This window comes from Oncorhynchus tshawytscha, linkage group LG20 (assembly GCF_018296145.1).
Source record: "Oncorhynchus tshawytscha isolate Ot180627B linkage group LG20, Otsh_v2.0, whole genome shotgun sequence".
Taxonomy (NCBI): domain Eukaryota; kingdom Metazoa; phylum Chordata; class Actinopteri; order Salmoniformes; family Salmonidae; genus Oncorhynchus; species Oncorhynchus tshawytscha.
The window spans coordinates 1,189,799-1,216,862 of record NC_056448.1 but is presented as its reverse complement, the minus strand read 5'-3'; the positions used below and the strand labels follow the sequence as shown (position 1 = coordinate 1,216,862).

The following is a 27,064-nucleotide window of genomic DNA, read 5'->3' as shown; positions in this document are numbered from 1 at the left end:
CGTAAGCAGTGATACCAAAAGATGGCGGTGTCCATAGGAAGGTGTCTGGCTGCTGATGCTTGTTTATTAATATTAACTTTAACATTTCACCACAGTAATTCCGATAATATCGTTGCCGGTGCATCGACTGAAGAAGCTCCACACCGTCGATTTGAATACAAGTACAGTTTCAAGGGACCGCACCTGTCTCAAACCGACGGGAATATTCCTTTTTGGGTACACAGTGGAAGTAAGTTTCAGTTAGATTGGCTAGGCAGTTGCTTACTGTTGTCAATTATCATAACCTATAAATAGGTGTAGTGGAAAATCAGCTGCGATAGCTATTTTGCCACTCTAGCCAGCGATTGTAACTATTTTGCATGTTGGGGAGACATTTGACACGTTTGTTGTAGCTATCCGGCTACTGCCTGCTGTAGAGAACTTCTGTAGGGGGACCAGTTCATTGTTGTGTAGAGAAGTTCTCAACTGTGCAGACCTGGCTTGCTACAGTTTCTAAACAGTGGCCTGATATCAAACTTGCTTCAACATGTCATGGTCGTTAAATAGCCAGCAGTTTTAGAATACTGTAGAGAAACAGGAAATGCACCGTCAGGCAATATGCGACTCTTTTCCAGAGTGACTTACAGTTAGTGAATTCATCTTAAGATAGATAGCTAGTTGGGACAACCACATCACAGGTTTAGTAACTACACTTTCCCTCCATAAACTAGTTCTCAGTAAAGTCAGAGCTAGAAAGGGAGAGGGGTATTTTTAAATACTCTTTGAAGAGGTAGGGTTTCAGGCGCTTGCCTGCCAGCTGGCTAAATCACCCAACCGCAAAGTATACCATCTGTATACCTGCCAGCCTACATTTCTTTTTAGCTGACACTTAATAGTTCAGTTGGTTCCTTTCAGCAATACCGAGTCTTGCAAACAAAGAGACATGGATTACTTGCACACAATCTGGAATGCTAACATTCCTCTTGTTAGTCCAAGTTTTGCATTTATCCTTGCAACACACAACCACCCACACGCTACAGCAGGCAGGTTTCACAATACCTAATATTTGAGAGCGCATTTGAAGTTGACGAGTATTTATTTTCTATTGAAGTGGCCTGCTTGTCCCCTAGTCTGGCATGGTTTTGTGTAACGTAAAGGGTTAACAAATCAGTGTCTCTAAAAACCGTGCAAAGGTCCAGCTGATGAAGCACCCAGATTTGAGTCCATTTTACCATGGTGCCTTTGTCTTATCAGTATAGGCTGTAGTGAGATGGCATGTGGCTCTACACATGTACAATTGTCATTTAGAATTTGGTCACACCAAATAAGTGTAGGCAAAGGTCCATATGCCAAAGCCTGGTTGCACTAGGCTAGTTGCTGTTTCTACTATTCCACTACTTTCCAATGCCATATCTGTCTTGGCTAGACAATAAAGCCTAACACGAGCGAGGTAATTTGGATATAGGATGATCTTGTTTCTAGCCATAAGCCTGACAAGCATGGCGTAACATTGCAATGTTAACAATACTAGGCCTATTATAATGTCTCTCTGTCCTTTACATAGGAGGCTTTCAGATACATTAATGTTACTGACAGAGAGCCTTGGACATAATCCCAGGAGCACACCTATTAAGGTGTACATGGGCTGAACACACATTTATGTTCCTAACCTTGGGCTTTGTAAGAAAATTAACCTCCTGGTCAATTGTTTGCCCTGAGCCAATAAGCTACTGTTTTCTCCATATGTAGTTACACTATAGAGTTAAACAAGTATTTCTGGACCTTCACAGAGTGAGTTTTCACAGTTTCTGTACAGTTTAAATTCAGGAACTTTTTGAATGCATGAGAAGCTACATTTTTTTTTGTCAGTTAGGATTTGCCAGTATGAATTCATTGAACATTAACTAGAATGTACCCCTCCCAACCTTGTATTCCAGATGCCATCCCCAGTGCCGACCAGGTCCGTATCACCCCCTCTCTCAGGAGTCAGAAGGGCTCAGTCTGGACCAAAAACACGGTCAACTTTGACCACTGGGAGGCTGAGGTGACCTTTCGTGTGTCTGGACGGGGGAGGATGGGAGCCGACGGCCTCGTAAGAACTGAATAACACCTCCTTTCTATGGTTTCCATACACTGACTTTTTCACTGCTGAGCTGTACTCGGCTGGTTACAACTCTACCATAGTTGCTGGAACCTCCTTCCTATGGCTTCTATTCACTTTGACTCTAGACCAGGGATGGGCAACTGATGGTGGTCGGGGACCACAAAAAACAAAACTCATGAGAGGCCACAGTGGCCCAGGGGTCTGCTTACCCACATTCAAACCCAACCTTGCGAGCAAAACATTTAGCGGCCCCCCTCGTGACAGCGAAGAGAGAAGCACTTGAGAAAGTGTTTGGATTTTTTTTATTTCCAGCAAACCTACACTTTGCCATGGGGTGGAGAGAAGATTTTGCAGTTTTACAGATGATTTCCTGCAATTCTACACATTTTTCCATAGGGTGGAGGCACATGTTTGCAGTTTTTAACATGGTAACTGATGATCAATGGGCCCCACACCGGTCGGTAGTTCGATCACGCTTAGAGGTGCTGGCTAGAGGTGCTGGCTAGAGGTGCTGGCTAGAGGTGCTGGCTAGAGGTGCTGGCTGGAGGTGCTGGGAGGTGCTGGCTGGCGGTGCTGGCTGGAGGTGCTGGCTGGCAGGTGCTGGCTGGAGGTGCTGGCTGGAGGTGCTGGCTGGCGGTGCTGGCTGGCGGTGCTGGCTGGCGGTGCTGGCTGGCGGTGCTGGCTAGAGGTGCTGGCTGGAGGTGCTGGCTGGCGGTGCTGGCTGGAGGTGCTGGCTGGAGGTGCTGGCTGGCGGTGCTGGCTGGAGGTGCTGGCTGGCGGTGCTGGCTGGAGGTGCTGGCTGGAGGTGCTGGCTGGAGGTGCTGGCTAGAGGTGCTGGCGGTGCTGGCTAGAGGTGCTGGCTAGAGGTGCTGGCTAGAGGTGCTGGCTAGCGGAGTAGAAAACTTGAAAATAAAAGAGGCGCACACTCTAGGAGCTCAGATGCAAAAATGTAATTACCAACGTTTCGACAGCCAAGCTGTCTTCATCAGGGTATAATCACAAACACTGCGGGATGACTCGTTTATGTAGTGTCAAAAGACACAGGTGTCTGTAATCATGGCCAAGAGTGGCCTAATATCATTGGTTAATTCTCAAATATTAAAATGGCATATAAAGAACAGCATACAAACAATGGATAGCATACGATCATAAATTCATTTGACTACACAAGCTTACAAACAATTACAATGGAAAAGTCACAATCACAAGATAGTTATTTAGACAGTTAAACAAGTATTTTTGGACCTTCAGTGTCTCCATGTCTTAATTTCTGTCTGTCCCTCTAATAGGCGATATGGTTCACCACTGCACAAGGCCTAGATGGTCCTGTCTATGGAGCTGCTGACAACTGGAACGGCATCGGCATCTTCTTTGATTCCTTTGACAACGATGGGAAGGTTGGTGGCCATATTAATTATATATTCATAAAATACAAAATATAATGCATTCATTTACTTAATCATAGGTAAAGTCAAGTGTATATAATATACCTTTAATATTAAATTACTACAATGTGAATTATAGGAATAATAGATTGATACTATACACACTATACAAACTTTTCATACTTTCAAGTGGTATGCCTAGATCTGATGAGGACGTGGGGATGCTGGGATTGGATAAAATAAACCCAAATGACCTTCATAACATAGATTAGGTATATTAATGTTTGACCTTTTGTTTTAGAAAAATAACCCTGCTGTGCTGGTGGTGGGAAACAATGGCAAACTTGTTTATGATCACCCAAAGTAAGTCAACATTTCCTTGCCTCACTGACATCACAAAAGGAAAATGTAAACAATTTAAAGAAGATTAGAAAATATTACACAGTACATTTGTGGTTGGAGATTATAGTCCTGTCTCTTCCTAATCTCCCTTGACAGGGAAAGCTTTAAATCACTTCTCTGTGCCAGTTGATCTAGGCCTATGTCTTAGTGTTCTGTTTTGTCACTGCTGAAAATGCCGTTTACAATAATAGGAGTAAATTACATTTGAAATGTTTTCCTTAATTTCTCAAATCTCCAAACCATTTACTTTTGGAAATGTTATTTGTTTGATCACACTGTATATGGAGCATTTTAGCACTTGCTTTTCGTGCTGCTATCATATGCACGCGTATTTCATACTTTATTTGGATCGACGTTGGCCTTTGTTCTTTTGTATTATTGTTGATGCTTGTGGGGATCAATTAATTAATCTTGAAATATACTGTATTAAGTACTACTATAATAATATGGTGTTCAGTTTTAGTGTTAAAACAGGATGTTTTTTTGCAGCGATGGCACGACTCAAGCCCTGGGAACATGCTTAAGAGACTTTCGTAACAAACCCTATCCTGTCAGAGCCAAAATAACATACTACAAGAAGACACTAACGGTAGGACAATATTCAATCAACGTTCTCAAAAAATCTCTCTCCCTTGTTCTCATCGATACCGCTGTCTATACTCTGATCTCTGCCTTTTACTCTGTTTTTCTCCACATCAACAGACACATGGATACTGAACAGTTTTGCATTATGCACAAAAAAATAGCCTCATCTTTTTATATTGGGCATTTATTTCAATTGATTGCCTTAATTGATGTGCTGTTGTCTGTCACCTCAGGTGCTGATCAACAATGGTTTCACGCCAGATAAGGATGACTATGAGTTCTGTACCAAGGTGGACAAAATGATCATTCCTCAGGAGGGCTACTTTGGCATCTCAGCTGCCACGGGTGGTCTAGCAGGTGGTACTTGGTAACAATTTACTTAAGGCCTGCAGGTGTAATGCATTATGTGGTTGTAATGCATTATTAAACTTGCCAAAAGCAAGTTTGTCTGTCATTCCTTTCTAATTAGATTTGACTCTTCTGTAAACATTGATTTAACAGCTTAATGTCACATTAGGATTATTATTGTCAGGCTAAATTTCAGCTAAACCCAGGTTATGGAAAAGTGACAAGGAATTTTTATAAAGTTCATTTACTGCATTTCCTCAATTTAAAACATGTCATGTAATTTAAAGAACAGCAAAACAAAAGCATACATTGACTCCAGCCTTTATCATCTTGGCTTGTATAGTTTCATGTCAAGTCAAACAGCATCTACAGCCATCTTTTGAGAGAAGTTTTGCTGTTCACTGCAGAGCTGTGTCGATGTGCTTTTCATAGTCCTCAAGCCAGCCAGCCGGGAAAACATTCCCCCTGCTCAGGGCTAACCGCATTGTCCTAAAGCCAGCCCGCTAATACCGCTACACTGTATTAGCTTTTTAATTGGAATGATTTTCATAGCCTATTTTAAATTGTTGGTGTTGAACTTGGATATTGCGACTGCCATACCCAATTGATGCCCTTGCTTAACGTTGCATCATGATACTTCATGTTTAATGCATTTTTTTCCGTCTTCCAGATGACCATGATGTCCTGTCCTTCTTGACGTTCAGACTAACAGAACCTGGCCAAGAACTGGTAACTAGATTTTCTTAGTTATACCTCTCATAGCTGGTAACTCATTTTATTTTCTACCACTCCCAGTCCTTAGTTATACCAATCTCCAGTAATATTTAATTGGAAGAAGATCTGAGTGAAATTGTGTGAGTATTTCAATAGGGGTATGATAGTGTGATGTAAGTAAGGGGCCTCGGTCTCTACGGGTTCAGAGTGGTTGTTTTCTGTCCCATTGAAGCCTGCACCTGAAGCAGAGATGCCCAAGGAGGAGCAGGACAAGTACCAGGAGGAATTTGAGAACTTTCAGCAGGAGCTGGACAAAAAGAAAGAGGACTACCAGAAGGAGCATCCGGAAGTCCAGAGAGAACCCAGTTAGTTTCACTCAATAAAATGTGTTATACTTTTTTTGCTATGCTTTTATATTGAGACTAATATACTTATTTAATATCGATGTTATTATTCAATAGTTTGGGCAATTAAATGTAACTAAAGAGTGATGCAACGCTATATGAGCTCTCCGTAATTTATTGGTTATAACACCACATTTTCGGCATCAGTGCCTTCCTCAGGATGAAGAACGCACTGAAGCTGAAATGTGGTTCACCCAATAAATTACTGGGGGCATATATATATATATATATTTCATACACAGAGAGAGATTTGAAGTCAGAAGTTTACATACACCTTAGCTAAATGCATTTAAACTCAGTTTCACAATTCCTGACATTTAATCAGAGTACAAATTCCCTGTCTTAGGTCAGTTAGGATCACCACTTTATTTTAAGAATGTGAAATGTCAATAGTACCGAGTGATTTATTTCAGCTGTAGTTTTTTTAATCGCATTCCCAGTGGGTCAGAAGTTTACATACTCAATTAATATTTGGTAGCGTTGCCTTTAAATTGTTTAATTTGGGTCAAATGTTTCGGGTAGCCTTCCACAAGCTTCCCACAATAAGTTGAGTGAATTTTGGCCCATTCCTCCTGACAGAGCTGGTGTAACTGAGTCAGGTTTGTAGGCCTCCTTGCTTGCACACGCTTTTTCAATTAATTCTGCCCATAAATTGTCTATAGGATTGAAGTCAAGGCTTTGTGATGGCCACTCCAATACCTTGACTTTGTTGTCCTTAAGCCAACTTTGGAAGTATGCTTGGGTTATTGTCCATTTGGAAGACCCATTTGCGACCAAGCTTTAACTTCCTGGCTGATTTCTTGATGTGGCGTCAATATATAAACATAGTTTTCCTACCTCATGACGCCATCTATTTTGTGAAGTGCACCGGTCCATCCTGCAGCAAAGCACCCCCACAACATGATGTTGCCACCCCCTGTGCTTCACGGTTGGGATGGTGTTCTTCGGCTTGCAAGCCTCCCCCTTTTTCTCTAAACCTAATAATGGTCATTATGGCCAAACAGTTCTATTTTTTGTTTCATCAGACCAGACTATCTTTGTCCCCATGTGCAGTTGCAAACCGTAGCCTGGCTTTTTTATGGCTGTTTTGGAGCAGTGGCTTCTTCCTTGCTGAGCTGCCTTTCAGGTTTTGTCAATATAGGACTCGTTTTACTGTGGATATAGATACGTTTCTACCGGTTTCCTCCAGCATCTTCACAAGGTCCTTTGCTGTTGTTCTGGGATTGATTTGCACTTTTCGCACCAAAGTACGTTCATCTCTAGGACACCGAACGTGTCTCCTTCCTGAGCAGAATGATGGCTGCGTGGTCCCATGGTGTTTGTACTTGCATACTATTGTTTGTACAGATGAACGTGGTACCTTCAGGCGTTTGGAAATTGCTCCCAAGGATGAACCAGACTTGTGGAGGTCTACAATTATTTTACTGATGTCTTGGCTGATTTATTTTGATTTTCACATGATGTCAAGCAAAGTGGCACTGAGTTTTGAAGATAGACCTTGAAATACAGGTACACCTCCAATTGACTCAAATGTTGTCAATTAGCCCATCCGAAGCTTCTAAAGCCATGACATCTATTTCTGGAATTTTCCCAGCTGTTTAAAGGCACGGTCAACTTAGTGTATGTAAACTTCTGACCCACTGGTTTTGTGACACCATGATTTATAAATGAAATAATCTGTCTGTAAACAATTGTTGGAAAAATTACTTGTGTCATGCACAAAGTAGATATCCTAACCTACTTGCCAGAACTTCAGTTTGTTAACAAGAAATTTGTGGAGTGGTTGAAAACAAGTTGATGACTCCACCCTAAGTGTTAATGATTCCGTCCTAGGTGTATGTAAACTTCTGACTTCGACTGCGCTTGTGTGACTCTTTATAGCCTACAGTTTACACAGTTGGTCAGCTCAACTTAAATATAAATAACAAAACAAATTAAGTCTAATGCAGGTTATTGGTTACTTTGTACATACTAGATGCTACCAATTGATGCTAGGTTGTCTAGATGCTAAAACTTGATGCAACCGGTGTGTCCTGTTCTTTGTTAAGTCGAGGACATGTACGAGAGTGTCAACGACAGGGAGATCCGCCAGGTATTTGAGGGTCAGAACCAGATCCACCTGGAGATCAAACAGCTTCACCGTCAGCTGGCCATGATCCTCGACGAACAGAACCGCTATGTTTCTGTGGTTACAGACGAGATATCCAAACGCCAAGTGGAGTTGGTGGGACAGGTAGGAAGTTTGTACACTCATGCACACAAACATTTACATTATGCACACAATTACAACTACCTACTGCTCTGACAGAGGCCTAGCATCAAGGAGGGAAGGTTTCATTCATTAGTACCACTGCAGACTATACCACGAACCTCAGACGTTTACTCTGTTTTGTTCACCTCAATATAGCCATTAACTTTCCTAGACTTGAACTGAAATAGGTGCTGGTAATAACGTTGTGTGCCAGTCCTGTTTATATTTAGGTGCAGTTACTCTGCAGGAAATACTTTTGTGCTAATATTCTATAAAAGGTGCAGTAACTTGAGCAGAAAATCTTGAGGTGTTGGTACTCTGCTCCAGTTACCTCATGCCCAAGTCGAGCACGGGCCATGGACATAGTGCCTTCAGAATCTATTCACAACCCTAGACTTTTTCCACATTTTGTTACAAAGTGGGGTTAAAAATGATTTTTTTGTTAACAATCTGCACAAAATACTCTAATGTAAAAGCGGAGGAAAAATTCTAGCATTTCAAAAAAAAAAATGCATGAAAAATAAAACACTAATATACGTATTTTGATTATATAAGTATTGAACCCCTTGAGTCAATACATGTTAGAATCACCTTCGGCAGTGATTACATATGATTATATAAGTATTGAACCCCTTGAGTCAATACATGTTAGAATCACCTTCGGCAGTGATTACATATGATTATATAAGTATTGAACCCCTTGAGTCAATACATGTTAGAATCACCTTCGGCAGTGATTACATATGATTATATAAGTATTGAACCCCTTGACTCAATACATGTTAGAATCACCTTCGGCAGTGATTACATATGATTATATAAGTATTGAACCCCTTGAGTCAATACATGTTAGAATCACCTTCGGCAGTGATTACATATGATTATATAAGTATTGAACCCCTTGAGTCAATACATGTTAGAATCACCTTCGGCAGTGATTACATATGTGACTCTTTCTGGGTAAGTATCTAAGAGCTTTACACACCTGGATTGTACAACATTTTCCCATTTTAATTATTTTTAAAATTCTTCAAGCTCTGTCAAATTAGTTGTTGATCATTGCAACCATGTTCAGGTCTTGTAGATTTTCAAGTAGATTTAAGTCAAAACTAATTCAGGAACATGCACTGTATTCTTGGAAAGCAAAGCAGACTGGACAAGGTTTTCCTCTAAGATTTTACCTGTGCTTTAGGTCATGATGCATCCACTACTAAGCTTGGAAATATGGAGAGTGATACTCAGTAATGTGTTGTATTGGATGTGCCCCAAAGAAAGCACTTTGTATTCAGGAAAAGTGCAACTCATTTGCTGCATTATTTTGCAGTATTACTTTAATGCCTTGTTGCAAACAGTATGCATGTTTTGGGATATTTTTATTATGTACAGGCTTCCTTTTCACTCTGTCAATTAGGTTAGTATTGTGGATATCTACAATGTTGTTGATACATCCTTAGGAGGGAACTTCCACAGCCATTAAACTCCCAACTCTTTTAAAGTCACCATGGTGACATCCCTGGGTGGTTTCCTTCCTCTCCGGCAACTGAGTTAGGAAGCACGCCTGTATCAAATCGTATTTGTCACATGCGCCGAATACATTAGGTGTAGACCTTACAGTGAAATGTTTACTTACAAGTCCTTAACCAACAATGCAGTTTTTTATTTTTTTAGTATTTAAAAAAAAAAATGAAATAAAAGTAACAAATAATTAAAGAGCAGCAGTAAAATAACCGTAGCGAGACTATATAACTCTTACGTCTGGGCTTCACAGGATAAGGTCACGGTTGGCTTGTGGGGTATCTTTCGTTTATTTGGCGTGGGCTACGGCCAAGCAGTAGCCTGTGTAAAGTTGGGTTAATAAACCGTCAATTTGTAAACTCAAGCCTCAGTCTGGACAATTGGTCCTTTATGATTTAGTCAGGTCATTACATTACATCCTGTCAGTAGAGGATGCATGTTTTTTAAAATTTAAATGCCTTCCTCACCATCTTAATTAAGCATGCCCTATTCAAGAAATGTAGAATCAGGAGCAGATATAGGCCTTGGTTCTCTCCAGACCTGACTTCCCTTAACCAACACAAAAACATCCTATGGCGTTCTGCATTAGCATCGAACAGCACCCGTGATATGCAACTTTTCAGGGAAGCTAGAAACCAATATACACAGGCAGTTAGAAAAGCCGCGGCTAGCTTTTTCAAGCAGAAATTTGCTTCCTGCAACACAAACTCAAAGTTCTGGGACACTGTAAAGGCCACGGAGAATAAGAACACCACCTCCCACTGCACTGAAGATAGGAAACCCTGTCACCACCGATAAATCCACTATAATTGAGAATTTCTATAAGCATTTTTCTACAGCTGGCCATGCTTTCCACCTGGCTACCCCTACCCCGGTCAACAGCACTGCACCCCCCACAGCAACTTGCCCAAGCTTTCCCCATTTCTCCTTCTCCCAAATCCAGTCCGCTGATGTTCTGAAAGAGCTGAAAAATCTGGAGCCCTACAAATCAGCCGGGCAAGACAATCTGGACCCTTTCTTTCTAAAAATTATCTGCCGAAATTGTTGCCACCCCTATTACTAGCCTGTACAATCTCGCCTTTATGTCGTCTGAGATTCCCAAAGATTGGAAAGCAGCTGCGGTCATCCCCCTCTTCAAACAGGGGTCACTCTGGGGGACACTCTTGACCCAAACTGCTACAGACCGAAATCTATCCTACCCTGCCTTTCTAATGTCTTTGAAAGCCAAGTCAACAAACGGATTACCGACCATTTCGAATCCCACCATACCTTCTATGCAATCTGGTGTCAGAGCTGGTCATGGGTGCACCTCAGCTACGCGCAAGGTCCTAAACGATATCTTAACCGCCATCGATAAGAAACAATACTGTGCAGCCATATTCATTGACCTAGCCAAGGCTTTTTACTCTGTCAATCACCACATCCTCTTCGGCAGACTCGATAGCCTTGGTTTCTCAAATGATTGCCTCGCCTGGTTCACCAACTACTTCTCTGATAGAGTTCAGTGTGTCAAATCGGAGGGTCTGTTGTCCGGGCCTCTGGCAGTCTCTATGGGGGTGCCACAGGGTTTAATTCTGGGACCGATTCTCTTCTCTGTATACATCAATGATGTCTCTCTTGCTGCTGGTGAGTCTCTGATCCACCTCTATGCAGATGACACCATTCTGTATACTTCTGGCCCTTCTTTGGACACTGTGTTAACAACCCTCCAGGCGAGCTTCAATGCCATACAACTCTCCTTCCGTGGCCTCCAATTGGTCTGAATTTTTTTTTAAACTAAATGCATGCTCTTCAACCGATCGCTGCCTGCACCTGCCCGCCTGTCCAACATCACTACTCTGGATGGCTCTGACTTAGAATATGTGGACAACTACAAATACCTAGGTGTCTGGTTAAACTGTAAACTCTCCTTCCAGACTCACATCAAACATCTCCAATCCAAATCTAAATCTAAATCAGCTTCCTATTTTGCAACAAAGCATCCTTCACTCATACTGTCAAATCTACCCTTGTAAAACTGACCATCCTACCAATCCTCGACTTCGGCGATGTCATTTACAAAATAGCCTCCAATACCCTACTCAACAAATTGGATGCAGTCTATCAGAGTGCCATCAGTTTTGTCACCATAGCCCCATATACTACCCACTGCGACCTGTACGCTCTCGTTGGCTGGCCCTCCCTTCATACTCGTCGCCAAATCCACTGGCTCCATGTCATCTACAAGACCCTGCTAGGTAAAGTCCCCCCTTATCTCAGCTCGCTGGTCACCATAGCAGCACCCACCTGTAGCACGTGCTCCAGCGGGTTTATCTCTGGTCACCCCCGAAACCAATTCTTCCTTTGGCCACCTCTCCTTCCAGTTCTCTGCTGCCAATGACTGCAACAAACTACAAAAATCTCTGAAACTGGAAACACTTATCTCCCTCACTAGCTTTAAGCACCAGCTGCCAGAGCAGCTTACAGATTACTGCGCCTGTACATATCCCATCTATAATTTAGCCCAAACAACTACCTCTTTCCCTACTGTATTTATTTATTTGTTTGTTTATTTAGCTCCTTTGCACCCCATTTTTTTCTCTCTACTTTGCACATTCTTCCACTGCAAATCAACCATTCCAATGTTTTACTTGCTATATTGTATTTACTTCGCCACCATGGCCTTTTTTTGCCTTTACCTCCCTTATCTCACCTCACTTGCTCACATTGTATATAGACTTATTTTCCTACTGTATTATTGACTGTATGTTTGTTTTACTCCAGGTGTAACTCTGTGGCGTTGTATCTGTCGAACTGCTTTGCTTTATCTTGGCCAGGTCGCAATTGTATATGAGAACTTGTTCTCAACTTGCCTACCTGGTTAAATAAAGGTGAAATAAAAAATATACCGGAGGTACAGAGTCGGTGTGCAGGGGCACTAGTTAGTCCAGGTAATTGAGTTATTAAAGTGACTGCATAGATAAAAGAGTAGCAGCAGTGTAAAAGGGAGGGGGGGTGGGCAATGCAAATAATCTGGGTAGCCATTTGAAGAGGAGTCTTATTGCTTGGGGGTAGAAGCTGTTTAGGAGCCTCTTGGACCTAGACTTTGTAGTGACTGGGTGTATTGATACGACATCCAAAGTGTGATTAACTTCTTCACCATGCCCAAAGGGAAATATTTTTATAAGTCTACCAGCAGGTACCCTTCTTTCCAAGGCATTGGAAAACCGCAATTTATTTATCCCACCTGGCCAACATACTGTGAAATTGCAGAGCGTGAAATTCAAACTACAGAATTATAAATATTTAACTTAAATAAAATCACAAGTGTAATACATCAAAATAAATCTTAACTTGTTAATCCAGCCACTGTGTCAGATTTCAAAAAGGCTTTACGGCGAAAGCACATCATGCGATTATCTGAGGACAGCGCCCCGCATACAAAAGCATAAAACATATATTTCAACCAGGCAGGTGCGCCACGAAAGTCAGAAATAGCGATATAATAAATGCCTTACATTTGATCTTCTGTTGGCACTAAAAGTTCCCAGAACATCATAAATGGTCCTTTTGTTCGATAATGTCCTTCATATCCATAAAAACTCAGTTTAGCTGGCGCGCTTCAGGCAATAATCCACCCAGTTTCCCTCCATTATTAATGCATACAAAATTATTCCCAAACGTTACTAATAAACTTTTCCAAACAAGTCAAACAACATTTATAATCAAACCTTAGGTACCCTAATACTTAAATTGTATTGTTTATTTAAGATGGAGAATCATTTGTCTTTACCGATGAGAAATACCAAAGAACCCTCTCTCTTTCACGTGCTTGGAAACACTACAGCCAAAACGGGAGCCACCTAAACCTAAAATTTCTGGCTCATTTTTCCAAAAACCAGCATAACTCTTTCTAAAGACTGTTGACATCTAGTGGAAGCCCTAGGAACTGCAATCTGGGAGGATTTCACCTTAAAATAAAAGTGACAGCCATTGTAAACAGTGGTAGGCTGTTTTTTGGGGGGAACGGTTTGTTCTCGGGGTTTCGCCTGCCATATCAGTTCTGTTATACTCTGACATACTTTTAACAGTTTAGAAACTTTAGTGTTTTCATTCCAAATCTACCAATTATATGCATATCCTAGCTTCTGGGCCTGAGTAACAGGCAGTTTACTTTGGGCACGCTTTTCATCCGGACGTGAAAATACTGCCCCCTACCCAAGAGAGGTTAAGCACATTTTTACTCCTGAACTTATTTAGGCTTAGGGTCGAAATAGGGTTGTTTTACACATGTTCTACTTCAGCGCCGTCTTGTATCGGTCTTTGTCTTTGGTCTTTTCCTGTGTAAATAGCCAGTCTTTTTCGCATACATCTTAATCTCATTTTAGCCCACCAAACTACCTCATCCCCATATTATTATTTTTGCTCCTTTGCACCCCAGTATCTCTACTTGCACATTCATCTTCTGCACATCTATCACTCCAGTGTTTAGTTGCTAAATTGAAATTATTTTGCCACTATAGCATATTTATTGCCTTACCTCCCTAATCTTACTACATTTGCACACACGGTATTTATACTTTTCTATTGTGGTATTATCCCATATGTAATTCGGTTTTTGTTGCAAGGCTTTGCTTTATCTTGGCCAGGTCGCAGTTGTAAATGAGAACTTGTTCTCAACTGGCATACCTGGTTAAATAAAGGTGAAATAAAATGTTTCCTGAACTTTTTTGCCATGGGTTTTGGTAAGAAGCTTAACGAGGTTCAGACTACAATCTCATTTTCAATCATATGCTTCTTCCACATTTTAGCATTTCCTTTTTTATTCATTTGTAAAAACATAATTCTACTTTGACATTATGGGGTGGTGGGTGTGTTTTTGTCACTGGCCTACACAACTCGATTGAATTAATTGATAATTTAATACATTTTAAAACAAAATGTGAAAAGTCAAGGGGTATGAATACTTTCTGAAGGCACTGTATGTATGCCAGTTTTATTACTAAAAAGGAAAGATGCCTTTACTCAAACATCTTTCAGTAATCTATCCTTAGGTATAAAACATTTATTAATTTAGTTGTTTATCGTCTTTAGGCTCCTAGTCAAGAAATGGGTGCAGTGGTCGCAACACAACAGGAGATACTGAGAAACCTGAACGAGTTGAGGTAAGTGCAATGACCACTGTTTTCTTTGTCTGTATTTGTTTATCACCTTCAATGCTGCAGAAATGTTTTGGTACCTTTCCCCAGATCTGTGCCTCAACACATTCTCGGAACGCTAGGACAATTACTTTGACCTCGTTGCTTAGTTTTTGCTCTGTAGTGCACTGTCAAATGTGGGACCTTATATAGACTGGTGTGTGCCTCTCCAAATCATGTCCAATCCATTCAATTTACCACAGACTCCAATCAAGTTGTATAAACATCAAGGATCATCAATGGAAACAGGATGCGGCTGAGCTCAATTTCGAGTCTTATAACAATGGGTCTGAATACTTACTGAATACTTATGTAAATAAAGTGAGCCATCTGGCTACACAAACTTGGTGTTGATGGGGAGTGCGAAGAAACAGACAACCAGTAGTCGTTGAGAGGGGAGCTGCGCAGCACAGTGGAGAAAGTGAGAAAGATTGCGAGTCACTTTCGCAAGTCAGGGGTACGTGATGACAAGCTACAGGGGTAGGCTATGTAAAGGAAGATTTTGGTAAATAACTCCAGATGAAATTGGACTGCAGTACACTGGAATGTCTGGCAGATATGGTAGATGTTGTGTGTAGCACAATGCTGTTTGCCATTGGCATGGCAGAAGAATCCATCACTTGCAGCCATTTCTGCTTGAATTTCTTGTCAGCTTCAGGTAAGACTGCATTGTTCTAAGACGTTTTGCTAGTAAGAACCCCCGTGCTCTTGCTGAAGCCCCTTCTCTGTACTTACCTCCCAAGTGTTTGGAGTGTAGGCCAGCCTGCATGTTGGATCAATCAACTTGTCAAACCGCCTGTAGGCTCAATTGTATTTTACGCTTGCAAATTTAGCATTCTGCCTTGTGGCATTACTTTTAGTGAAGCTCTACTACACAGTCAACATTTTTTGAATTAATAAAAGTAGGTAGGCCTACTTAACCGGTAGCTCAAACGCTGGTGCCAATTTTATTCCCATAGACCTACTAACTGCATTTCAAGGTCATGTGTACAGTTTCAGCACAAACAATATAGTAAATACGTTGTAATAGCCCAACAGTGCGCAGCCACACTGAGCGTTGGATCGTTGATCATGCAGGTAGTTAGAGTAGAGAAGGCCATGCGAAACCAGATTTAGACATTGCATAAAAATTAAGTTCCATTTCATGTCATATAAATAAATGTACTGGTTTCTCAGTTATTATCCTGGGAAACCGGAGTTGGTTTGGCCAGACAATCTCAGTAATCCTGTTCCCACTTTAAACCCTAGTATTCACCCCCCCTGAGTAAATGCATGTTAACACCTTTGGCCGCATTTACAGCTGTGAGTCTTTTTCTGTAAGTCTAAGAGCTTTGAACACCTGGATTGTGCAATATTTGCCTATTATTCTTTAAAAAATTATTTGAGCTGTATCGAGTTGGTGGTTGATCATTGCTAGACAGCCATTTTCAAGTCTTGCCATAGATTTACAAGCAGATTTGAGTCTGAATTAACTATATCTAGACCATTTAGGAACATTACATTTTGTCTTGATAAGCAACTCCAGTGTAGATTTGGCCTTGTGTTTTAGGTTATTGTCCTGCTGAAAGGTACATTCATCTCCCACTGTCTGTTGAAAAGCTGAATCAGGTTTTCAGTTTAAACTCTATACAGTCCTTGCTGATAACGAGCATACCCATATGATGCAGCCACCACCAGGCTTGAAAATAAGAAGTGGTACTCGGCCATGTGTTGTTGGAGTTGCCCCAAACATAACACTTTGTATTCAGGACAAAAAGTACATTTCTTTGTCACATTTTGTGCAGTGCTCCTTTATTGTTGTTGCAAACAGGATGAATGTTTTTGAATGTTTTATTCTGTAAAGGTTTCCTTTTTTACTCATTTAGGTTAGTATTGTTGAGTAACTACAATGTTGTTGATCCATGCATAGTTTTCTCATATCACAGTCATTAAATGTTGTAGCTGTGTTCTAAATTCACTGTTGTCCTCATGGTGAAATCCCTGAGTGGTTCCCTTCCTCGGTCAGTTGACAATCTTTGTAGTGACTGAGTGTGTTGGTACACCATCCAAAGCCTAATTAATAACTTTAACATGCTCAAACAGATATTCATTGTCTGCTTTTAATTATTTTCACCCATTTACCAATCGGTGCCCTTCTTGTCAAAGCATTGGGAAACTTGTTTTAAAAAAAAATCTGTGCTAGATACTCACTACTTGACTGAGGGACCTTACAATTATCTGAATGTGTTTGGTACAATCCTACAGTAGTCATTCAAAAATCATGTTAACCACTAATATTGCACACAGTGAGTCCATACAATTTATGTGATCTGCTAAGCAAATTTCTACTCCTGAACTTATTTAGGCTTGCCATAAAAGGGTTTGAATATGTATTGACTCAATATTTTTTATTAATTAAAACACCCCCCCCCCAAAAAAAAATATATATTTTTTTACTTTGACATTATGGGGTATTTTTTGTAGATCAGTGAACACTTAGCTCCATACTCTACATTTGGGAGTGTTACTGCTTACTTGAAACTGTCCCTATTCTTTAGCTACCTCTGTTATTTGACAAGATCTTGTTTCTGATTAAATTACATTTCTTATGTATTACTAGCAGGAGGGGTACGTCCTTTCCTTTTAATGTTGTCTAGATGCAATTTAAGACGATTACAAAGCCAAAAAGACTGTCAAATGAAAGCAATTGGAAGGCTATAAGTATCAAGCTCTCGAGGGAACTGCAACATCAAGAAAGCAATCAGAAGGAGCCTGTGTTTTGTATCTGTGTATGAAGGATTTATTTTAAAGACTGATGTCTAATACTCTGAGGACAAATGGTGCTAAAATGTGGCCTTTTCTTGCAGCCATCCCAGGGCCACATGGCACAGAGCACACAGAGCTGAGGGACAGTCATACAGTATAAGACGTTTGTATAAACAAAATCTCATTTGTTTTTCAAATTACAAAAAATCTCCCTTGAAAGTAAGTGAACATTTTATTAAACCATGCATATAATCTTTATCTCATCCAAGTGACCAATTTATGAAAAAGCCCTTCTCAGATCAGAGAACATAATTTAACAGAGACTACAGTAAGATAAAGACATATCTTAATTATTGTCTATAGAAAGGGGTTACGAATTTAAAGAGGTCATAATCTACCTGAATATAATCTAATACAGCTCAATCACCTGTTACTGCATTATAGATTATAGGCCAGATGTGCATCTATACTATATTTGTAAACATTTATGTAAATTAAATTATGCTACAGAAACTATCATGAGTCCTTACAAGTATTTTCACATCCGGATGAAAAGCATGCTCAAAGTAAACTGTCTGCTACTCAGGCCCAGAAGCTAGGATATGCATGTAAATAGTAGATTTGGATAGAAACACTCTGAAGTTTCTACAACTGTTAGAATAATGTCTGTGAGTATAGCAGAACTGATTTGGCAGGCGAAATTGGCAGGCGAAACCCCGAGCACAATCCATCCAGGGGAAAAAAATAGAGGTCACTGTTTTCCAATGGTTTTCTATGGGAGACCTGATTTATTAGGGCCCATATTGCAGTTCCTATGGCTTCCACTAGATGTCAAGTCTTTAGAAATTGTTTGATATTTTTCTTTTGAGAAAAGCCTCTGAAGGGCTTTAGTTGCGCGTGAACTGGAGCGCACTTCACATCCGGTATTAGAAACAGTATTCTGTCTTTATATTTGATTGTTTATTTACATTTTAGGATACCGGAGGTTGGATTAGGAACGTTGTTTGAAATGTTTGGACCAAGTTTACAGGTAATTTATTAGATACTTTGTAGTCATTTTGGAACCGGTGTATTTTCTGAATCAAACGCCCCAAATAAATGCACATTTTGGGGATATAAAGAATTAATTTATCGAACAAAACAACCATTCATTGTGTCATTGAGACATTTTAAGATTGCAAAAAGAAGACCTTCAAAGGTAAGGCATTTAAAATATGGCTATTTCTGACTTTTGTGTCGCACCTGCCTGGTTGAAATATGTTTCTCATGTGTTTGTATGCGGGGCGCTGTCCTCAGATAATTGCATGGTTTGCTTTCGCCGTAAAGCCTTGTTAAAATCTGACGCAGCGGCTGGATTAACAAGAAGTTAAGCTTTATTTTGATGTATTCCGTATTTTTGAAGGTTGAATATTGATATTTTTCTAGTTTGAATTTGGCGCGCTACAATTTCACTGGATGTTGTCAAATCAATCCTGTTATCGGGATTCGAGCGGGATTCACGCTTAAGGGATACATAAGAGGTTATAGGCCAGATCTGCATCTATACTGTATTTGTAAACATTTATTATGTCAATCAAATTATCACAATGAGCCCATACATTGATCAGTAATAATCCTATATCCCCTGATTCAATCAAGCAATTATTGTCACATTTATGTATTACTACATTATAGTTAATAAGACAGATAGTTTTGCCTAAAATAAATATATCTGGACACCCTTTAAAAATACGTGGATCCAGCTATTTCTTCCCTGTGAGACATGCCCCGGTCAACTAAGGGCTATTATTGTGAAGTGGTACTGTCTAGGAGCCACAACGGCTCAGCTCAGCCACAAAGTGGTAGGCCAAACAAGCTCATAGAACAGGACCGCAGAGTTCCGAAGTGTGTAGGGTAAAACAATCGTTTTCTCAGTATGGAAAATGATTGATGATTGATGATGCCACAGACTAATTACAACTATTATGGTTTCAATAGACAATGCCAAATTATGTGTTAATCTTAAACAAGTTTATCTCCTAACTAGCAAACTGACAAATCCCATTTGAGAGATTCCAAGTCAAACTTGCCCTGGGCAAAAATGTATAGTCGTGGTATTATTTATAAATGGTTTACAGAAATGTTTTCTGTTTTCAACCTTTCTAGGTTGCATTAGGACATTTAGGACATCTACTTTGTGCATGACACAAGTCATTTTTCGAAACAATTGTTTACAGATTATTTCACTTATAATTCACTGTATCACAATTCCACTGGGTCAGAAGTTTACATACGCTAAGTTGACTGCCTTTTAAACAGCTTGGAAAATTCCCGAAAATTATGTCATAGCCTTAGAAGCTTCTGATAGGCAAATTGAAATCGGTTGAGTCAATTGGAGGTGTACCTGAGGATGTATTTCAAAGCCTACCTTCAAACCCGGTGTATCTTTGCTTGACATCATGGGAAAATCAAAAGTAATCAGAATTAATTGTAGACCTCGACAAGTCTGGTTCATCCTTGGGAGCAATTTCCAAACGCCTGAAGGTACCACGTTCATCTGTACAAACACCATGGGACCACGCAGCCGTCATTCCGCTCAGGAAGGAGACACTTTCCGTCTCCTAGAGATGAACGTACTTTGGTGCGAGAAGTGCAAATCAATCTAAGAACAACAGCAAAGGACCTTGTGAAGACGCTGGAGAAAACGGGTACAAAAGTATCTATATCCACAGAGTCATATATCAACATAACCTGAAAGGCCGCTCAGCAAGAAGCCACTGCTCCAAAACCACCATTAAAAAAGCCAGACTATGGTTTGCAACTGCACATGGGGACAAAGATCGTACTTTTTGGAGAAATGTTTTCTGGTCTGATGAAACAAAAATGGAACTGTTTGGCCATAATGACCATCGTTATGTTAGGAGGAAAAGGGGGGAGGCTTTCAAGCCCAAGAACAACTTCCCAACTGTGAAGCATGAGGGTGGCAGCTTCATGTTGTGGGGGTGCTTTGCTGCAGGAGGGACTGGTGCACTTCAAAATAGATGGTATCAATGGAAGGAAAATGATGTGGATATATTGAAGCAACATCAAGACATCAGTCAGGAGGTTAAAGCTTGGTCGAAAATGGGTCTTCCAAATGAACAATGACCCCAAGTATACTTCCAAAGTTGTGGCAAAATGGCTTAAGGACAAATTCAAGGTATTGGAGTGGCCATCACAAAGCCCTAACCTCAATCCTATTGAAAATGTGTGAGCAGAACTCAAAAAGCTTGTGCGAGTAGGGAGGCCTACAAACCTAACTCAGTTACACAAGCTCTGTCATGAGGAATGGGCCAAAATTCACCCAATTTATTGGGAAAGGCTACCTGGAAAGTTTGACCCAAGTTAAACAATTTAAATGCAATGCTACCAAATACTAATTGGGTGCATGTAAACTTCTGACCCACTGGGAATGTGATGAAAGAAATTAAAGCGGAAATCATTTTCTGTACTATTATTCTGACGATTCACATTCTGAGGATCACCACTTTATTTTAGCTGACCTAAGACAGGGAATTGTTACTAGGATTAAATGTCAGGAATTGTGAACCTGAGTTTAAATGTATTTGGCTAAGGTGTATGTAAACTTCTGACTTCAACTGTACATGCATACACTACCGTTCACAATTTTGGTGTCCTTGTTTTTGACACTGTCCATTTTAAATAACATCAAATTGATTGGATATACAGTGTAGACATTGTCAATGTTGTTCATTTACTATTGTAGCTGTATTTCAATGGACAAAAAATGGCTTTTCTTTCAAAAACGAGGACATTTTCTAAGTGACCCCAAACTTTTGAACCGGTTGTGTACATGCACACACTACATGACCAAATGGGCATTAATATGGAGTTGGTCCCCCCTTTTCTGCTATAACAGCCTCCACTCTTCTGGGAAGGCTTTCCACTACATGTTGGAACATTGCTGTTGGGTCTTGCTTCCATTCAGCCGCAAGCATTAGTGAGGTCAGGCACTGTCATTGTTTGTTCCATAGAGATTGCATGGCTGTGTGCTTGGTTTTATACACCTGTCAGCAGCTGAAATAGCCAAATCCACTAATTTGAAGGGGTGTCTCCATACTTTTGTGTGTTTGACATTTGTATCTAAAAGCATAATTAAGATGTAAAACATTTTTTATTTTTTTACTTTGCATATGACATTTTTCTTACTCATTTTTATACTCCATAATGTTTAATCTGTAGGTGCTACAAAGCAGCAATTATTGTCATGACCCTTTACCGCTTGTACTGTAATATGAGTATTTTGATTTCAAGAGAAACATTTTTACTTTTGAATAATGACAAATCAACATGAATATTTGAAAAAACACCATTTTGGATGTGGTCAATTGTTCTGTACAGTCGTGGCCAAAAGTTGTGAGAATGACACAAATATACATTTTCACAGAGTCTGCTGCCTCAGTATGATGGCAATTTGCATACACTCCAGAATGTTATGAAGAGTGTTCAGATGAATTGCAATTAATTGCAAAGTCCCTCTGCCATGCATATTAACTGAATCTCCAAAAAAACATTTCCACTGCATTTCAGCCCTGCCACAAAAGGACCAGCTGAAATGTCAGTGATTCTCTCATTAACACAGTTGTGAGTGTTGATGAGGACAAGGCTGGAGATCACTCTGCCATGCTGATTTGAGTTTGAATAACAGATTGGAAGCTTCAAAAGGAGGGTGGTGCTTGGAATCATTGTTCTTCCTATGTCAATCATGGTTACCTGCAAGGAAACGCATGCCATCATCATTGCTTTGCAAAAAAAGGGCTTCACAGGCAAGGATTTTGCTGCCAGAAAGATTGCACCTAAATCAACGATTTATCGGATCATCAAGAACTTCAAGAGCAGTTCAATTGTTGTGAAGAAGGCTTCAGGGTGCCCAAGAAAGTCCACCAAGCGCCAGGATCGTCTCCTAAAGTTGATTTCAGCTGCGGGATCGGGGAACCACCAGTACAGAGCCTGCTCGGGAATGGCAGCAGGCAGGTGTGAGTGCATCTGCACGCACAGTGAGGCGAAGACTTTTGGAGGATGGTCTGGTGTCAAGAAGGGCAGCAAAGAAGCCACTTCGCTCCAGGAAAAACATCAGGGACAGACTGATATTCTGCAGAAGGGACAGGGATTGGACTGCTGAAGACTGGGGTAAAGTCACTTCCTCTGAATCCCCTTTCCGATCGTTTGGGGCGTCCGGAGAAGATAAGGTGAGCGCTACCATCAGTCCTGTGTCATGCCAACAGTAAAGCATCCTGAGACCAGTCATGTGTGGAGTTGCTTCTCAGCCAAGGGAGTGGGCTCACTCACAATTTTCCCTAAGAACACAGCCATGAATAAAGAATAGTACCAATACATCCTCGGAGCACAACTTCTTCCAACCATCCAGGAACAGTTTGGTGATGAACAATGCCTTCCCAGCATGACAAAGGCAAAAGTGATAACTAAGTGGTTCGGGGAACAAAACATCCATATTTTTGGTCCATGGCCAGGAAACTCCCCAGACCTTAATCCAATTGAGAACTTGTGGTCAATCCTCAAGAGGCAGGTGGACAAACAAAAATCCACAAATTCTGACAAACTCCAAGCATTGATTATGCAAGAATGGGCTGCCATCAGTCAGGATGTAGCCCAGAAGTGAATTGACTGCATGCCAGGGCGTATTGCAGAGGTCTTGAAAAAGAAGGGTCAACACTGCAAATATTGAGTCTTTGCATCAACTTAATGTAATTGTCAATAAAAGCCTTTGAGACTTATGGAATACTTGTAATTTTACTTCAGTATTCCATATTAACATCTGACAATTATCTAAAGACACTGAGGCAGCAAACTTTGAAAATTAATATTTGTCATTCTCAAAAGTTTTGGCCACGACTATATATTGTTGAACATAATATACTGTACAAGCATATAAAAGTTCCAGAGTGGAATCTGTTAGTTTAAGAATTATGATCCAATATGGATTCAAAATGCTCAATCTGCTGGTGATTTGCAGGATGTGCAATGATACAAGTAAAATGAGGGCTGTAAGTTTGTTACATTTGCCTTCTATGCCAATTTCTCTGTATAAAATGGTCCTTAACTTTAAACTAGCAGAGATCCCACTCTCGAACTGTGACATGCCCATAGAATATATTATGTTCAACAATATATGCAAACATTTGCCTAATCAATTTTTTTTTATATACAGTCGTGGCCAAAAGTTTTGAGTGACGCACATTCATTTTCAGTTTGCTGCTTCAGTGTCTTTGGGTATTTTTCTCAGATGTTACAATTCTTCAAAAGGACCATTCTACATATTCAATTTTGTGAATCTCCCAAATCAGTCTTTTTTTGTCCTGGTTTTGTATGGAATCACTCCATGGGATTAATTTAGCAATCATGTCCTTTTTTATTGGATGATTAGATTTTGTATCAACTTTAAGGATAAATTGCCTTTTGTTAGCTAAATAGAAGATCTGAAAGATGAATTTGGACAATTCACTGTAATATTAAGATTATAAATTGTTCATTTACAGTACATTTGCAGTAATTTCTTATCTCTGGAGGGGACTTTTGGCTGGACTTAATAAAACAAACTGCAGGAAGCCCACACTATCATTTAAAGTAGTTTGCGGTTTGCCTAGTGTGACACCAATTTGTGCCACTGCCTTCAGAGCTCATATGCCAGTATTGGCGATGGTTAGAATCCAGACCTCTTGCCCTTCTATCTCTCCTACCAACTTTCCTGTCACCCTCTCGCTGTCCAAAATAGTTTGTTAAATCTGTACAGATGTCTCATTTGTGAGTGAGCAAGGATGTATGAAAGAGTTCTGTGTGTGCTGTACAATAATCGGGAATGTGTGTTGTCACCTGTGTTGGCCCAGCGTCTCTGCCTCATCTTCCTATTTTTAATCCAGATAAGTGGTCTGGGCATTGTTCACAGACAACGGTCCAATATCTTTAGTGTCATCATGGATAAACCTGCCTGTATGTCTGGGTCACACATTCACGTCTTCACACACTATCATAATGTAGGGAAAAGCCAAACATTTCTTACCTTATTGGAAAGATTGAATCATTTCCAAGCTTTCATTTAATCATGGCAGAATTTTTCTTTTTACTCCAAATTCACATACTTCATTTGGAATAATTTACGTATACAAAGATATAAAAATATTCAATGACCTTCATTCTGTATCAAACTGAAATCCTATCGATTCCATTTCTGGTTTAATGTTGTCACATACTTCAGATGTTATTTACCATGGGCTATGGATTTCTTCACTACCCTTTCTGGTGTGCTGATGTGAGATGAGATGTAGAAAATGGCTAAATCTTTTTTTTGTTCTATTCTATGCATTCTTCTACTGCAGCATCAGCTGTGTTCAACAGATATACCTGACGCTGTTTTTTTTCTCCTCAGAAACTCTTTCCATGAGTCTCTGAAGCAGATCGGTGCCACTCAGCACCAAGCCAACCCAGTGAGCATGGGGACATATGAGACGGTGCAACACTTCAGCGAAATCCAGGAACATCTACACGTGGTCAAGAGGAACATCGAACACCTTATCACACGCAATGGGGTCTGTTAATAACTTATCTAACAGTAAACCACATCAACAAGTCTCAGCAAATTAATTTGGAAAGAGCATTGGATTTGTGTTTTTACTCTTTGTTTTGTAATGCATGTAGAGCCCCAGTGAAAATCAGGGAGAGAAATGCCCTGACCCTCCTAAAATGCCTTCCTGTCTGGGTACTATTCACTTCTTGGTCTTTGTGGTCATCCAATCAGTCCTGTTCTTCAGCTACATCGTGTACAAGTAAGAATGAGATCTTGTTTTCACTTTATTAGCGTTGGTAATTCAAAATTGTAGTTAAATTTTTGTTTCTCACAATTCACTCTCTATTTTCTGGTTTCTTCTCCCCCTACAGAAGTCAACAAGAAGCAGCAGCAAAGAAATTCTTTTGAGGAAACATTCTCATCGATATGTAAATGAGGGACTGTTAATTTTGCTGTTTTATGTTTTTGAATTTGTAAATTATTGTACTTAAATGAGATTTTGTTTGAGAAGTTTCTTTTTTTTAAATGTCTTAGTTTTAATTTGATCTGATATTTTTAATGTGTTATGTGAATGAATGCGGGAGTGGGAAATGTTAAGATTCCAAATATGGCAAAATACTGTACAGAATATATTACAAGTCATTGGATGATATTTGATTTATTTTATTTTTTTTGACAAGTGCCCACCCCCAGAAGACAAACAAACCACTGTCTGCCAATTCACATAGTTTGGAAAACTGTGAATTTAATAAATGCGCAATTTTGTATTAATGCTGAACTATGTTGAATTAAACCCAGTGGGTGTCTTCTTGAGTGGTTGTAACATGCCAAAAGTCTGACTTTGTCTTTCTTCTCGAGCAATTTACATAAGCTGCAAAATGACAGTTTATTTTTTGTTTTCCTCTTTCTTGTTCCTGAATGTTATCTTGTTTACATATTGGTGCTCTTCTATTAAAAAGTAGCTGAATAGTACAATTTTTACCTGAAAGTTTAGTATTGGTAGCAAGATCAGAGATCTTGTCACTCGCGAAATGTGACATTGTGTTTGTGCCATCTTGCGCCTTGTAACTCATCTGGGACCATGCTATCATCCTGGCTTTTTTGATCAGGATCTCTTTGAGACATTAGCTAAATGCTTGACTTAGTGCTTAGTCTGGTCAAGGATTGGTCTGAGAAAGGGACTACAGTGTGAGGCACGGTAGGCTGGTGTCTAGCTATCATAGTCTGACAGGACAGAAAACATGCTGGACACATGCTCAACCTTAGTTATAAGAGAACACGTGTATGTCGCCTAGATATTGGAGTCCATATCCAGTACATCCTTGAAACTTTTTTTTAACCTTTATCCATGAAGTCCAATTGATGTCAGAATACAAGGCATGTCTTTTACAAGGGAGACTTGGAAATGTCATTGATTTTCGCTTGGATCTGAGACCAGGGGGTTTTCACGAAGCAGGGTCCATGATTCCACTCGCTAACTTATTCAAAAAAAAAATTACTTTAAATTGACATGGTATAATTGACTCGATGACCAATATCTCTAATTACTGTTGTAATGCACTCCTGAAAGCAAATATCGTCCTTCAGCTGTAACAATACCACTTGGCAATGCATCAACATAGATTGGATAGTGATGTCCCTTTATGTAAATAATTGGCAACATTGTATTTGAGTCAACACTGATCGGTAGGCATACAGATTATTGCATATCAGTCATAACAGCAGTAAGCATATTTCAACCAATCACCCTTGTGTAGTCTTAACATTCTGTATACTCCCCTTGTCCTAAGGGTAAAAAATGACCTGCCTTCACTAAACCCCTAACCATACCAGTTAAAATGGTGCCGAAAGAAATGGTAGCAGTTTTACGGGCGCCCAACCAATTGTGCTATGT

The 27,064-nt window shown here is 40.1% G+C and overlaps 1 protein-coding gene across 2 annotated transcripts; it reads left to right on the top strand.

Annotated features, from left to right (window-relative positions):
- On the top strand, nucleotides 1-26,003 carry LOC112219711 (protein ERGIC-53). Of its 2 annotated transcripts, none has more exons than XM_024381222.2 (13): nucleotides 1-229; nucleotides 1,917-2,071; nucleotides 3,373-3,480; nucleotides 3,770-3,831; nucleotides 4,360-4,459; nucleotides 4,689-4,815; nucleotides 5,474-5,532; nucleotides 5,750-5,882; nucleotides 7,970-8,154; nucleotides 14,761-14,831; nucleotides 25,033-25,192; nucleotides 25,302-25,429; nucleotides 25,542-26,003. In XM_024381222.2, the coding sequence occupies exons 1-13, from the start codon at nucleotides 22-24 to the stop codon at nucleotides 25,576-25,578; spliced, it is 1,533 nt and encodes a 510-aa protein (XP_024236990.1). In that variant the 5' UTR covers nucleotides 1-21; the 3' UTR covers nucleotides 25,579-26,003. The 2 variants fall into 2 exon arrangements, with proteins under 2 accessions (XP_024236990.1, XP_024236991.1); XM_024381223.2 differs by having other exon boundaries at nucleotides 2-229; nucleotides 4,689-4,812.
- The last annotated feature ends 1,061 nt before the right edge of the window (nucleotides 26,004-27,064 follow it).

Bases quoted from the DNA above. Each gene is read 5' to 3' on its own strand.
- LOC112219711 (XM_024381222.2), top strand. From the start codon at position 22: ATGGCGGTGTCCATAGGAAGGTGTCTGGCTGCTGATGCTTGTTTATTA. The intron at 230-1,916 runs GTAAGTTTCAGT...CTTGTATTCCAG, and splicing joins TTTTTGGGTACACAGTGGAA to ATGCCATCCCCAGTGCCGAC. The intron at 25,193-25,301 runs GTCTGTTAATAA...TAATGCATGTAG, and splicing joins ACCTTATCACACGCAATGGG to AGCCCCAGTGAAAATCAGGG.